General features: G+C 43.9%; 1 protein-coding gene across 2 annotated transcripts; it reads right to left on the reverse strand.

The window, feature by feature from the left end:
- Window positions 1–6,119: 6,119 nt before the first annotated feature.
- Window positions 6,120–15,357, reverse strand: AP5M1 (adaptor related protein complex 5 subunit mu 1). Of its 2 annotated transcripts, XM_042047841.1 has the most exons (8): window positions 15,217–15,356; window positions 10,846–11,491; window positions 9,278–9,505; window positions 8,694–8,833; window positions 7,872–7,957; window positions 7,656–7,771; window positions 7,316–7,412; window positions 6,120–6,290 (listed from the first exon to the last, which is right to left on the reverse strand). In XM_042047841.1, the coding sequence occupies exons 1-8, from the start codon at window positions 15,282–15,284 to the stop codon at window positions 6,208–6,210; spliced, it is 1,464 nt and encodes a 487-aa protein (XP_041903775.1). In that variant the 5' UTR covers window positions 15,285–15,356; the 3' UTR covers window positions 6,120–6,207. The 2 variants fall into 2 exon arrangements, with proteins under 2 accessions (XP_041903775.1, XP_041903776.1); XM_042047842.1 differs by lacking the exon at window positions 6,120–6,290 and having other exon boundaries at window positions 7,331–7,412; window positions 7,656–7,790; window positions 15,217–15,357.
- Between the last annotated feature and the right edge of the window lie 54 nt (window positions 15,358–15,411).

Consider the following 15,411-nt stretch of genomic DNA (forward strand, 5'->3'; position numbering starts at 1 on the left):
TGGCTGAGGGATGGATCAATTTCACTTTCAGTAACTCCTAAATCTGATTTGTTGGAATTTAAGATGTAATCCTTAAAAAAAAAAAAAGAAAAAAAGAAAAAAAAAGAAAAAAAAAGTCCCTTTAAACTGGAGGGCTGTTTATTACCATCCTTTTTTTATTTGACCTTTGTCTTAGGAACACCAGGTCTCGCCTGCTGCCATTCCCAGGGCTCTTTGGGATCGTTTTGGGCAGGTTTAGACCATCAGTGATGCCCACGGATCCGTGTGCCAAAGATCAGGTGGATGGGGGCAAACACACAAACAGATTTTCAGGCTTCTTGCTTTTTTTTTCTTTTCCTTTTTGAGCCCATCTTTCAGAGGTCACGCTGAATTCGAGTGTGAGTGAGAGGGAGATAATTAAATAACAGGACCCAATAGGCTCCCATCATTTTCTAGGATCAGCCCTTGGAGGGGATTTAAGCACCGCAACCTCGCTCAGGGTTTGTTGTGGGGTTGTGGCAATAATTTTAAACCTCACAAATTATCCCTGTTTTATGGCAGTTGCTTTTGGCTGTGACTCTTCATGGGGAATGCATTTCTCCAAGAGTGAAGAGGGCACCTTCCAGGGCTGGAAGGCAACAGCTTTATAATCTGTGCTATAAAAATTGGGAGAAACTGTCAAAAAATACATATATTTCTGGAGAATGCTTTATGCCATCTCCCTCCCCAGCCTTCCTGGGGTTCATTTGCAAATACTTCCACCTCTCCTACCTTTGGGGCATGTGAAATGATGTCAAGCTACATGGAGGACGTCAGGTTTCATAATCAGATTTTGACAATAAATGGAATTTAGGCACTTCTGCATCCAGCCTGAGCCCAACACCATTCATTCTTTCGGTGGGCGCAGTTCATATTCATCACAAACTCAAAGCATCTTTCAAGTTAAAAAAATCACAAAGAATGGTTATCAAAGAAAATGAATAAAATCCATATTGAGATAATTTTTTAGAAAATGATTGAAGTTTTAACCCAAGAAAGGACTCTTAGAGTTTCTTATAGCTTAGAATAAGAACATGTCAATCACGATTAAGCTTCTGGAATTGGAATCCCTTTGAAATGCAGCTGTTTCTTCTTTAATTGTGGCAGCGGACTCAAAAGAAAAGAAAGGTCCAGCCTTAAAGATGAGTAAGGAATACAAAATAGCTCAGGATTAGTTGTGGAGTTCAAAGGTCGCTAATTACACTAAGGAGTTCCCAGACACAGGGAAAACATTAAACAGGTCACCTACCAAATGGGAAACAGACTTTGACTTCAAAAAAATAAAGAAAAAGGAAAAAGAAAGGTCCTGAAGAGATAGGTTTCTAGAGAAAATCAAAAGCGACCAGCTGATCTCATTGGGGAGAAAATGGGTTGGGTTGAGTTCTTTGCTGTTATGTGTCTCTACACATGGCATCAGGCTTCCAAAAAATTATCTAGAGCTCGACCAGGTTTCTTGGAGGCCTCGTGAAAGCAAGGAGGAGAAGAGGGGGCAGGCCTGTGGCTTAAAATAGCTGATTTTCTGTTGCACTGTGGGTCAGGAGTCCTTGGAATAAAGCATCCCTGAGGGTTGAGAGCTCCCTGTAGTATCAGGCTTGATTTGGTGAGGGTGTGGCATCCTGGGGGACAGGAGCATCTTTCATGGGAAGCCTTTGGGAGAGCCCTCCGGCCCCTTTGAGGACAGTGAGGTTTGGCTGGGGGGACAATAGGCCATCCCAGTCCCTGGGAGAAGCACAGCTCCTTTGTTTTCCAGCTTGTCCCTGGCCCCCTTGGCTTAGGATAGGCTGGTGGCACTGCTGTCCTCCCTCACATGCAGCACTCCAGCTCCAAGGATGCTGGTTTCCTTGGAAAGCCACTTGGGAATACTTGCTGGGTGTCCTGTTTCCTGCAGGGCTGCAGTAAGCAACAGCCCCGTGGTCCTTTGGATCTGGGTGTGGGTGGAGAGAGCAGTGCTCTAATGCCAGCCTGCTCACAAGAGAGAGAATTCCCATTTTTAGGGGAAAAGAGCCTTTTTTCTCTCAGATCCTGCTCCCCTGGAGGGGGAATTACCACCTCATTCCTAAAAAAATCAGCAGATTGGTGCATTTTAGGGCAACATGAGATTTGTAGAAATAAGGAAGAGGAATTTTAGATGGTCAGTGAGTGGCACCTGTTTCCATGGTGGGCCCATACAGTGTCCTACTTGTGCCAGTGGGAGTCACACTCAGAATTAAAACTCTGTTCCCTGCACCTGAATTGGTGCATTGGGTTTGTGTGGTAAGAGTTTGGTAGCAAGTGGGGAATACAGGCATGGGAATGAAATTTAGAAACAATCCCAAAGTGCCCCTGTGGGATTCCCACTGACAGCCACAGAGAGCTATAGCAGCTCTTCCAGGGAAACTTGCACTTCCCAAATTCGGATCCACAAAACTCTCACCTAATGTCTCTTTCAGGATCGAGGGCTGCAGGGATTTCCTGCCATGGCACTCTCAGGATGGACTCAGCTTTGGGGGGGCTTGGTTTTCCCCACTGTAAAAGATGTTGGTAGCACCTTTTGTTTTGCCTGTCCCCCTAAGGATGAGAGAACAAGGAGGTGGTGGTGAGGGAGTCAGCAAAAGTAGCGAGGGACAAACATGGACTCACAAACTCTCTTTGGGCTTAAATCTCAGCAGGGCTTGTGCAAATAGGACAAAGTGTGGCCAATTCCTAGGACAGTGTGAATAAACAGGGGACAACTGCCATGGAATGTTGAATGCCTCGTTGTTTCAGTGTTTACTGGTAACAAATGGCCACAGCAGTTAATGCTGGTAAAAACGGCGAAAAAAAGCCGAGGTGGCAAGGGCTGAATTATGTGAAAAAAGTGACTACTTCCAAATCATCTGAAAGAACAAGATTTACCCCAAAGTTCTTGAGGAACTGTCACCAGATACCTTGGGACTCTGGTGGGAGGAAAGGGCTTCCAGAAAATTGGACAACCATCAAATTACTGAGTAGTGATCAGTGACAGATTTGACAACGTGGATCCGTGTTAGGGGGACTCATTCCTTTCTGTGGTGAGAGGAACAGGAATTGCAGCTTCTCAGCCTCTGGGAACTTCTGTGCAAATTCCCCATTTCCTTCCACACCTTCCACAAGTCTTAAGCAAAACAGTTGGGCTCTAAAACATGTTTGATGAGGGCTCCCCAACACCGTTGGATTTGGAAATCTCAGACATTTTTACTGTACTTAATGGGTTATACACAGATTTTGCATTATTTTACTTTCTTAGAGGTCTGTTACATCAATTCTCATTGCCAACTAAATGTTCAGTCTCACCTGAAAAGCTTTTTTAGTGTGTGTTTGCTTTAAATTAATTTTAATTGCTGTTTCTTACATTACTCCCAAATTTTAATGAAATGAAACAGATTAATTTCACTAATGAAATGAGTTCCATATTAACTCCTTAATATTTATACCCAGTATTTTTGGGGGGGGAAATATCAGGTTTTCAACCCACTATTTAAGTCATTCATTGTTTTCAATTCTTTGCATCTTAGTTTTCTTCTAGCCCTCTGAAATACAGGACAAAGTCTGAAGAACTCTTTGGCCACTTCTTTTGGAAAGTCTTTGCGCAAAGTTACCTGCACAAAGATCTGATACATTCTATACCTATGCCAAAATTATAAACACAAGCACTTCAAGCAGCAAACACTCTGGTAGAAGAAACAGCACTCCCTACCAAAAGAAAATTTTTATTTTTTTCCTTTAACACGTTTTTAAAGAAACTGTTGCATTAAAAACTTATTTTATTAAAGACCTAAATGAATGCCACTGAACTTGATCACCTTTAGAGCCCACCAGAACATCTGTTATGTACCAGCTCAGCCCCGGGAGTCCTCAGGCTCATGTGAAGTCTCCATCAGATCTTCCTGATTGAAGTTTTGAAGGGTTTTTTTCCTTTCTTAAAACAGGATAAGTGGTAAGAGCACATAAACAGTGAAATTGTCTGGACAACTACAGAGGGAATGGAGAGAGATACACGGGAAGGTTTAGTAATTTATAACTCCTTGAACACTTCCAGTGTTACATACCCAGTGTCCCCACCTGTACCTGAGTTGTGACACAAAGTTGTGAGCCATTTAATTTAGTGAGTTTACTACTAAGCTTAAGTTTACTACTTTCCTACCTTATTAATATTTATGAAGTATCCATGAGAATGGGCCCTTCCCAAAGACCAGGAGAAGCTCTCCCTCTGGCTTCTCCCCCAGTGTGGGTGTCCCACAGGGGTTGCACAATGCTGGGTGAAGCTGTGTGCCTTTAACCCAGTGAGTTTTGCTGCCTGCCCCATTCCTGGTGCTTTCCAAAGAACAGGGTGTGCTGCACATTCACAGAGAGACCTCAGCCACTCTTAAAAAAGGCAGACAGGGGTCCTTTCCCCACTTCTCTCACTACAGAGCTGTTCCTGAGCAGAGGCAGAGCACTGCAGCAATTGTGCCGGAGTTACAATCCAGAGTTTTATGGAGCAAACCCTGATAAATCAAAACAGGTGATGGCTGACGTGAGGTTGTGAAAAACTGCTCAGGGCTACAAGGGAAACATTACCTGCCCCCTCCCTCCAAACCTGCCCTACTGGGTGTGTGCAAAGCAACCCAAAGCCAGAGCCCTCCATTTCTGAGCACCACAACTCCTTTAACCATGAGAGAGTCAAAGACACAGGCAAGAGGGAAACATAAAGGAATAGGATTTAGAAGAATCCCCTTCTAGTAAGAGCAAAGGATCTCCTTTTCTAACATACCATGAATTTGGGCAGTGCCACTGCTTCCCAGCATTTACTGGGCAGTATTTGAGTAAGAAAAACCATTCCTGCACAGTGCTGCTGTGCAGAGCCGAGCTCCCACTTTTCTCATGGGTAGGTGGAAGCCAAACACCGTGACCTGCTGTCCAGAACAGGCTCTAAACCCTTCCAGCAGGGAGAGCTCCTCTCCCCACTCCCACCACGGTGTCCAGGCACAGGGACAACTCCATTAGGGAGGGGCTGGGTCCTGGGCAAAATCACTAATTCACCTTTTGCTGCTAAACAAAACAGACACATCACCTGTGTGAAACAGATCACAGAGCATAGCTCTGTTTTCTAAGTTTACACAGCAGTTTCAGCTCAACAGCGTTTCACAAGAATGAATCCACCCTCTAGAACATTTAAGCAACCCAATAGATTACTCTCTCAGTGTGTTTTTCAAATGATATACTGAAATTTCCCTCCTTGCACAATCCCTGATTTCAATTGCCCCACAGAGCACAGTAAAACACGAGGCAGGGCAGGAGCAGCTCCGCTAGGACTCAGCGTTCTCTCCTTTTGTGCTGCTCTCCAGGTTCTGGCAGCTCCTCACCAGCCCTTCAGAATCTGCACGTTTCCTGGTAACTCTCTTAAAGTCCATTTCCTATGTTCCTGCAGATCTCAGAATCAGAGGTTTGCCTCTGTAAACGGAGTCTTTTTCCACCTACTTTTCCAGGAGAAACAGCTCAGTGATGGTTTTTGGAACCTCTAGCAAACTTAGCTGATTTTGCCTCCTCAGAACCAGTCTTGTGAGCTGAAAAACCCAGTTCACACCTCTGCTTTAAGAGCAAGCAGTTCACAAGCATGTGTGAAAGGGAACTCACCACTTCTGCTGGCAGAGGCAATAAAGATTCCATAATAAAAATTGCCTCAACTTTCAGAAGTGCTGCTCATGCCATACTTCTCCTCTTGAAAATTCATGAAAATTATTGACTGGTGCATATTCTGTACACATCTTGTGAAAATAACAGAACTCCTGCTTTGAACTGTTCTCTGAATCTGGAGTTTGATTCTTGTGACTTCAGGACAGGAATAAAATGCTGAAACCTTTCCCATCCTGCAATGGGAAACCAGTGAAGTAACTGGGAGTAACTGGGAATCTCAATGTCTGTAGCTGTAACACAAGGGACATATTTTGTACCAGTTAATGTTAGAAGGGAAAGTAAAACCAGCCACAGCAAGTACACTGCAAATTGTCTTCCCTAGGCTGTCAGCCAGGACTCAACAGTTTAAAACCAACTCATGTTTTTAAGACAAGTGACCTCCTGTTTTCCACCAACAGAAATTTTTAAGAACACATAGAAAGCAAAAGTGCTGAAGAATATTTATTTTACTGTATCATGACATAAATCTCATTAACACTGTGCTTTGTTTAAATATAGAAACTATTCCCAAGTACGTTAGTCAAGTAAGGGTTTGTACACCATAGGTGCTGGTGCTTTGGAATTCCAGATGTAGTAATCAGAAGAAATCAGTTCCCGGGCTAAAGGAAAAAAACAGGCAAGAAAAATAAGCATTACAGGGTGCCTTACAATCAGACATTCCTTCATCCAAGTTAAGTGACTACTAATCCATCCTTACCAGTTTACAGAAAAGGTATAATGGCCTCTTTAAACTGTAATACTCTTACTATTATTTGAAAATCGTTTCTGATAATGAGACATTTAAAGTCTCAGCTTCAATTACCTTTACTAATGTATCAGTCATGAGCTTAAAATTCAAACAGAGGTTAAGTCAAAAGCAGGTGGATGGCTTGGATTTTGTTCAATGAATATAAATTGCATGCTCGATATAAAACGTGAAAATGCTGCTTTTTCTGTGTTACAATTTAGGGCTGAGTGTGACCTGTCACAAAATTAACAGTGTAGACCATGCTTTTCAAAAGGCATTTACAGAGTTCTGCTACCATGACTGGCAGAAGATGCAACAGAGAGACAGCTACAAATAAAAATGCTTCCATTAGGCAGAGCTGCTCAGGTTTAATGAGTGCTCTCTGTGTGCCATTTGGGGTGTTTTTGGCGCAGCCTTGGCAGTGCTCATGTGTTAACTCAACAAAAAGCAGATTTGGGTTCTGCTTCACACGTTCAGTGTAGAGCCACATCCACCAAGGGGTGCTGGTGTGGTGACGCTGACAGCAGCAGTGTCACCCTGCATGCAGGAGCCAAGTTCTGTACCTGGGTACTGCCAACCCACCCGAAATGTCTCTGACAAAGGTGTCCTAAACAAGGGATCATGTTATGGAGGTTCTGCCATTATGGAGAGCATAGGAACCAACACAGGGCAGAGAGCCCCAGAGAGAGGCTGACTTTGTAACTGAGTGTGAGAGCTCTTGTCTCGAAGCGAGAGGCCAGACCCTACTCCAGGGATGCTTTAAGCATCACAAAAAAAACCCAACTAAAAAGCAGAGAACAAAAGTCCAACTTTAGTTATGTAATTTTAGTCATGGACACCCAGTTGTAACTTCAAGATGCAGTTTTCATAAAATAAATGACATTTTTAGCAACTCACATGCAGTAATTTTGGGCTTCCCTGGGACAAAGATCTGAACAGAATGCTGGTCTACATAACATCCAGTAAGTGTAAAGTCTGGGATCCTAAAATACAGCTACAGAAAGGGAGGGAAAACATGATTAGATGCACATTGTCACCCTGGCTGTGCAAATCCTGGCAATCTGTGTCACATACTCTGGGTGTGCAAGGGTACTCCAAAGTGACAGAATGTCAAACCATCTAGGTAGGAAAACAAAAATCCATGCTGAGAATAAGAGATTTTAAATCAACGTATCTTCAAATGAAGACAATAAAAAATTGACTACTAAAGCCTCTTTTCCCAGAGGCTGTGACTTACTTTTACATAAGCAGTGTTCCCAGTGCACACATAATCAGTCGGGTGCTCTTTGCCTGCGGTGCCGAAAGACACAGTTCCAGTCAGGGAAACTTCCAAAGATTTGGGGAACTTCTGTCCTAAAGGCAGAGACAGCATCTATTAGAAGTCACACAGCTGTGCCCATGCTGCAGAGAAGGGGCTGGGGAGGAAGGGCAGTCACAGGGGTGAGTTCCTTACCAATGACCCAAACCAGGAGGCTCTTCTCCCGGGACAAATCCAGTTGGCCATAACTAACTTTGTACTCTAACTGAGCAATTGGGCCCCTGCATGTGAGAGAGGAGAAATACAACCCCTGGAATTACTATCATTCAGCATTTGTTAATGCCTGTTTTGTTACAGAGAGCGAGGAAATGCTGACAGACGTTATTCATGCGCATACAGATAAATCACACCCATCTGAGCACACTGCTAATTTATGAGAAGAAATTACAGAGCAGGAGGAAATCACCGTGCTCTCAACCCAGTAATCACAAAGGAGCTGTTGATGTTTTAGTTCACTGATAGTGTTTTACTAACACTATGATCAGCAACTTTGTATCATTGCATCTCTGAATTTTCATGATAATTGTGTGGCAGCACGGTCGTGGCAGCTGTCAGAGAGGCTTAGATGAAAACTATCGTTTTAATTTGAAATCACTGTATTTTTGATAAGCTGATCTGTAGCTAGGATTAGCAGTCTTAAGGAACAGGTAACCCTGTGCTGGAAGTGATCTCCAGCTTAATCCACCTGGGGGATTGTGGCAGTGTTTCACGTGAGAAAATACCACAGGGAAACAGGGTGAGCAACAGAAGTGTTTGGAATATTACCAAATATTCTGGTATAATTCTGTATTCTGGAAATTAAAGGAATTCCAAGGGACCATCCCAACACTGGCAAAGTTGGTGTCCACTGGTAGCACCCTGATGGAGCATAATCTGTTATATTGAGTCCTGACAGGTTCATTTTGGGAAGATAACAGAGAAATGGAAGAAATTCATTTAGGCTTTCTTTATTCTTACCTGTTGAAGAAAGGTATACGAGCTTCACAGTACTCAAAAGAATTCTTTATGCTTTCATGGAGCTTTAAATTAACCGTTATTTTTATCTGTGATCCCTCTTCAACAAGTTGGTAACATCCCAAAATTGGTGGAACAGGAACCTGGAAAAAACTATATTCATTCTCAAGATATATTAACACCATCATCACAAGATCAGTTATATACCGTTTTCATTGCTAAAGTACTTTAAAAAAAGCCCAAACACATATTAATTACTGACTGTGCCAAACTCTTCAGGCTGCTTGTGATACAGAGATTTGGGGGTACATCTCAGCCTGGATATATTTTGTCTAATTCAGGCATTGAAGTGGCTCACTTAAAGTAAGAGCAGCATTGCCAAGCAAAGGTACCAGTTAACTCCTGAACATGACTCAGACAACTCAAGTCCTTAAGTGCCTTCCAAGCAGTTTATTACATAAAAACCACTTTATATAATGTTTTATTACTTCAATTGGACTCAAACTCATTCCAGCATGCCCAACAACACAGGTGGTTTTATTCCCATTTGAACACTCAAAACCAGCGAGGGTCAGGGGTGTTGTTACCTGGGAAGTGTAGTAACACAGGTTGAAGGAATCTGAAGGAGGAATGAAAGGGAATTTGTAAGGTCCGTTGTACACAGCATCATGCAGAGGCTCGGCACTGGTGGACATCAGCATGGCAGGGTCCACGGAAGTCACGCAGTGATGGACCACGATGTCTTGGAGCGGGGGTGCGTTTGTTGGGAGGTTCAGGCTGAGGGTGACATTTGGTGCAGATCCCTCTATGTCACACTTGGGAAAAGGAAGTCAAGACATTATTCTAAAATATCTGAATCAAGGCAGAATGAGATTTTCAAAAATAAAACACATTTTTAGCATTAAAAATAAAAATTTTCAGCTGGCTTCAATCATTAGTACTAACTACCAGTACTAAGACATCAGTCTCACACACTTGCTGACAGTTTAATTAATTAGGTTGCTTTTACAACATCCACTTAATGGATTCCAGCATGCTCTGGATGGCCTCTGTGGTCCCATGCCAGCTCTGTCACAGCAGCCTTGGGCAGTGTGTCCCTTGTCTCGTCCCTCCCTGTGCCAGCTTAGCAGGCCACAATCACTTGAGGGGTTTCTTCTTGCATAAGGCTGTCCACCCACCCTGCAAGATGACCTGGGAATTGTCCCTCTGCGAGCAGGAAGCTGCTCACCCACACAATCCCTACCAGCATGGCAGGTGGGAAATAACCCAGGCTTTGGAAGTGCAGCATTTAGGTCGGCCTCCTTCAGAGATGAGTATCCCACTTCATGCAAATAATTGAATTACCACTATATTAGCAGGCCTCTCTTGAAACACCGGCAGTTACAAATACAGTGTACCAAGAAAATATTGTGTGCTTCCCAAGCATAATTCAGAAAAAAGAATAAATTATAGTATAAATTAGAGTTACAAATTTTAATATATTTCATAATTTTTATGGATGTATTTAGTCAATAGTTCCCAATTTTTAAGATTAAACAATGAGATTTTAATATTAAACAATGCTCAGAGAAGCTGTGGATGCCTCATCCCTGGAAGTGTTCAAGGCCTTGTTGGACAGGGCTGGGAGCAACCTGGTCTAGTGGAAAGTGTCCCTGCCCAGGGCAGGGGGTTGGAATGAGATGATCTTTAAGGTCCCTTCCAACCCAAACCATTCTGTGATTCTACAATGAAAACCATTGTCACATAGAAACCATCCAAAATAATTACACAACCAGTTTCTTTCACCAGATTCTTTATCAACTGTTCTTATGTCATGAAACACCAACATGTGTGGGATCAAAATGTTGTTGTAGTAGAACAAGGAAGGATAGAAGATTAAACTTTAATTTGGCAGGAAAAAGAATTTAAAATGCTCATGTAAAGACACTTGTAGAAGACATTTAGACATCTCAGCCTGGATATATTTTGTCTAATTCAGGCATTTCAGTGGTTCATTTCAAACAAGAGCAGTGTGGCCAAGCAGTCAAATGTGCCAGTAACTCCCCAATGTGACTCAGACAACAAAATGGGGAAAATTTCCAACTCAAGATGTCATTTTACATCAAATGAGTATTTATTTTGCACGAAAACTACTTTGCACATCAAAGGCTCTCACCTTGCAGTTCACAGCTCCATAAACTTGCCATGTGTCCACCACATCCCTCTGGTCATACTGCATACACTTGACCTTCTCAGTGATGCAGACATTAACCTGAGGTTTGCCCTTGTAGGTACTGGATCTCCAAGCTGGCTGATCCTTATCCGCAGGCATCTCCTGGATGTCCTCGAAGGAGCTGTTCAGGCTGCGGATGTTGGTGTTCAGGGGGGTGCCCAGGGGACAGGCCTGGATCAGCAGATTTCGGAGCTGCCCTATCTTTGCGTTCATCTCAGCCTTGTTTTTCCGGCTGGGAGAGATGTAGTCCATAATTCCTAACAACAGAGCCAGTCCCTGGGAGAGCCCACTGATGGTGAGGAGCGGTGGCCTTGGCTCCAAGGTCCCCTCCACCAGCGGGACACAGGCGTAGATGAGGCCGCTCTTGTGGAAGGCCAGCACGGGCCAGAGCTCCCCCGCGGCGGTGGACACGGAATACACGGAGGAGTGACTGATCCGGGTGCAGGTGTCCCGCTGCTCCACGAAAACGTGGTCATCCACCAGCCTCAGCTCAAAGAGCAGGGCTTTGAGGAAGGCGCTGTCCGAGGGGACAGGGACGTGCGTGGAGCCGTTGAAGGTCTCGGCGCGCAGCTCAACCGTGGGGTAACGTCTGTGGGTAGGGAATCAGAGCAGCTCAGTGCCACCAAAAATATCATCCTAACAGAGCTTCCAGGGGCAGAGCCATCCCAGCCCTCTTCTGGCTGCAAAAGCATTATGAAAATCTTTGGATTATTGATATTGGGTTTCTCTTCATTATTCAAATAAATCCCCCAAACCCACTGGTCCTAAAAATAACCTTGTGTATGTGGAAGCCAGCAGCAAAATGATAAAAAGAGTGGTGGGATCAGAACCTAAATCACTGTCAAGAAAAACCATTCCATGAGTAGTTAGGATTCTTCCTAGAAAGTCTAAACTTTGAGTAAATACATTCTCATGAGTAATTACCTATTTTTTTAAACAAAATGTGAATCTCTCCATCTATGCTGGCTGTCACACAAAGGTACAGGATGCTTGCACGACACTGAGGAATGACTGCCACCAGTGCAGAACTTCAAAATATTTCTAAGAGGTGAGATCACACTGAAGACAATTTCTCAGATATTTAAGAAAACAGATGTTCCATGCAATAAAATGCAACTACAGCAGCTTTTTACCTAGACAGAGTATACTAGTGCTACAGCTTTGCTGCTATAATAACAATAATAATAATAATAACAATAATAACAATTCCACACTGCACATGCAATATATGACTTAAAGCTTTTATGAATTTTCTTAATTTCATTTTATCAAGTATTTAAGATGCAATGATAATGTTGTGGACAGAGGGTTTGTACAATTGAGAAGTGCTATGTTGTACCAATACATATATTTCATTTCAAATTTTCTAGAGATAATATTTGAGAAATATCATATGAACTGTTTAAAACTACATCTGGAATTTTTTTGTCCTGCAGGAGTATTGATTTTTAAAGGGGAGTGAGATGAATTTCTTCTCAAGCTAACCTAAATCCATCAAGAGGAACTGAAAAGTTGTCTTTTAATAAATAACTGAGAAAAGAAAAATTATTACTTCCTAATGTACTGGTTTTGCCCGTTTTGGAAGTGCAGACTCCCCTGAGGTTCTCTTACATGAAGTTTGCTGACAGCCTGGATTTCCTACATTCTGTTTTGTGGATGCCGTTAGTTTTGAGGATCCACAGATTCTCAAAGTGCCCATCACAGGTCACACACACAAAGTCAAATCACTTTATGGATCATCTTGTGGTGGATGTTCTCAGATGTTTGTTTGCACTCAAGGCCATGCTTGCACACCAACATGGGAGAATAAAACTGCCCAGATATATAAATGCCTTCATTTGTTCTCCTGTTTACACCATCTTTTTAAGGACACATTGACACTCTGCTACTTAAAGTGCCATGGAACTTGCAATCCCAGCAATGTGGGACTTTGTTATACCTATGACCTCCATCTGTAGGACTTCCCTCCTGCTTCTGAACACTTCCATGGATCTTATCCTGTTGCCTCTAAGTCCCACCTACACCATCTTTTCTTAACGGAGTAGCTGGAGGCAGCTACACTTCCTCAGGCTTATTTTCAGTGACTGTGCTTTTTTCTCTTTGATTCTTAAATCAGGCATCCAGGGCTTTTGTTTTGGTTTTTTTCCCCGTAAGGGAAAAGCAAACATAAACAGAGCAAAGCCAGAGCTACAAAATCCATAAACAGGATACAGATGACAGCAAAACACCTCCCTGTGGTCTCACATCTATTCTGAAGGGCAAAGAAACAAAGTGGGTTTACAGCTCTAAAATTTATGAGGCTTTGCAGAGCCAGGGTGTTGATAAGAAGCTATGTGTAACCTTGGTGAGCAGCTCTTATTTTTGGCCAACGTTTCCAAAACAAGGGAAGAGGAGATATTTCAGTCTAGTTTTGTCTTAGTCAAGTCCCAGTCTCTTTGCTCCCCAGAAGCAGAAGCTGTCCCACACCACAGCAGCCTTCTCCTCCTCCCACTGAATTTTACCAGCCAAGTCATTAGATCATTAGCTAGCCCTTCAGATCCCAGTTTTTCAGTATTCCCTTCTAGAAAGTGATGCAAACTTAAAGATGAAAGTTTCCAGGGATGAATGAACTTCGGTGACTCAAGAGAGAGACCATCCTTGTTGCCCGAATTAAGTTATGATCAGCTAAAAAAAAAATAGGGAATGCTTTGATGTCCCCAATGTCTTCCCTGAGGTTAAAGATCAGAGCTCACGTATCTCCAGCTGAGTGCCTAAGTCCCGAAACCAACAGCTTCCATGTGATCCGGGCATTCTTTATATTGTCTGCACGCTTTGTTGAATTTAAGGTCAGTTAGGGGGATAAACTTGGGGCTTCCACAGCCCTATTATTTCCTCTGGGAACTTGAAAGATCTAAGTCTGGAAATCACTTGAAGCATCAAGGATAGTTTGCCCTTTTCAAAGGAGTGCTACTCCTTGTCTCTGCCACTCACTGTGTGACAAGTCACTTCAGACATCCCTGTCACCAGCCCCCCTTGCCCCGTGGTGATTACACTCTCCGAGGTTTTGGGGACAAGGCTTTCTCTTTATCTGTGTTTGTAGAGGGGAGGCCTCATCTCTAGTCCTGTAGGTAATACAAGGACCATAATACTAATCCTAAAACAATCAGAGGAGTGTCCAATGGAGAGATCTGTCTGCACCTGAAGATGGAAGATAGTCTACTTACTCTTTTTTTTGGTTGTTTTTTTACTCCTAGGTTCTCTCTGGTTTTACTGAATTCAGACTATGACTGTAGGTCACTTTACCCAGGTCTTTTTTTTTTTTTCCCACAAACTTTCCCCAGCTCCAGTTATTTTTCCTCTCATTGTTTGGATTTCTCTGAAGTCACAGAGGAAAAAAGAATGGTAACAAATCTTGCCAGCCCAACAAAAGTAGCCTGCCTAGCCCAAAGTCTTACTTAAAACTCTGCAAGAATTCTGAATAAAAACTCTTCCTTTGGAGGACTCTTTAGTGTCCAATAACTTAAGACTCCTCCAATAACTTCAAAAAAATGTATTTGAAAGCAAAAATTAACAACAGATGGAAAGCTGATTTTCTGCCTGAAAATAGTTTAATTTTTGTACAGCTACAGAACAACACAAAGATAATATAAGTAAAGTATAAACAAAAATATATACTTCCTCCTTTGTCCATTTTGTTATTCTGACAGTATTTCAAAATCACTGCCTTGTCCTTTTCCATGTTAGGATGGAAAAGAGCTGGGCAAAATCTTTACAGTGACAAACAAGAAAGAGGAACAGAGCAAGGAAACTCATGTGCAAGATGCAGAAGTTGTGAAAAAAACCCATATTTAGTTAAAAGAACACTATGTGAACCTGACTCTGAACTTTTTGAAATCGGGGTCAGAAACGCACAGCATCCAGCGGCGCTGGGACGAGCCGAGGGATTTATTCACTATCAGATGGTTTTGATGGTTTTGCATCTGTTTTGGGGGCCGAACCCCGGCCCCACAGAGCATCAGGGCCCCCCAGAACACCCAGGCCCCCCAGAGCACCCGATCCCTCCAGGGCACCAGGATTTCCTCCAGGGCATCCAGGCCCCCTCAGGAACACCCGCGCTTCCTGAGGGCATCCGCTCTCCCCAGTTCCTTCCAGAGCACCCAGACCCCGAAGAGCATCCGCTCCCCACAGGAACACCCGGTCCCCCCGAGGGCACCCGGATCCCACAGAGCACCCGGATCCCTTCCAGATCACCCGGACCCCCCCAGTGCACCCAGCCCGACCCTCGGACCTGCCCAGCCCGCCGTGCCTGCGCCCCCTCCCCGGTGCTGCCCCTACCTGGAGAAGAGCACGGCGCCGCCGGCCGCGGGGTCGTGCCTGAGGAGCCACAGCGCCCGCAGGGCCATGTCGATGTGCCCGCTGCCGGCGATGGTGGCGGGGATGCCGCCGGTGCCGATGGCGGCCGGGGAGGAGCCGCGGCCGCGCCGTGACCGCCCGGCGCAGCCCCATTTCCGGCGGGCGGAGGCGGCGCCG

This window comes from Corvus kubaryi, unplaced genomic scaffold (genome assembly GCF_017639235.1).
Source record: "Corvus kubaryi isolate FWS band 111438036 unplaced genomic scaffold, C.kubaryi_AGA036_p1.0 66, whole genome shotgun sequence".
Taxonomy (NCBI): Eukaryota; Metazoa; Chordata; class Aves; order Passeriformes; family Corvidae; genus Corvus; species Corvus kubaryi.

Coding starts and splice junctions, on each gene's coding strand:
- AP5M1 (XM_042047841.1), bottom strand. CDS start 15,284: ATGGCCCTGCGGGCGCTGTGGCTCCTCAGGCACGACCCCGCGGCCGGC. Junction 11,492..15,216: donor GGCGCCGTGCTCTTCTCCAG/GTAGGGGCAGCA, acceptor CCCTACCCACAG/ACGTTACCCCACGGTTGAGC. Junction 7,958..8,693: donor CGTATACCTTTCTTCAACAG/GTAAGAATAAAG, acceptor TCTCACATGCAG/GGGCCCAATTGCTCAGTTAG.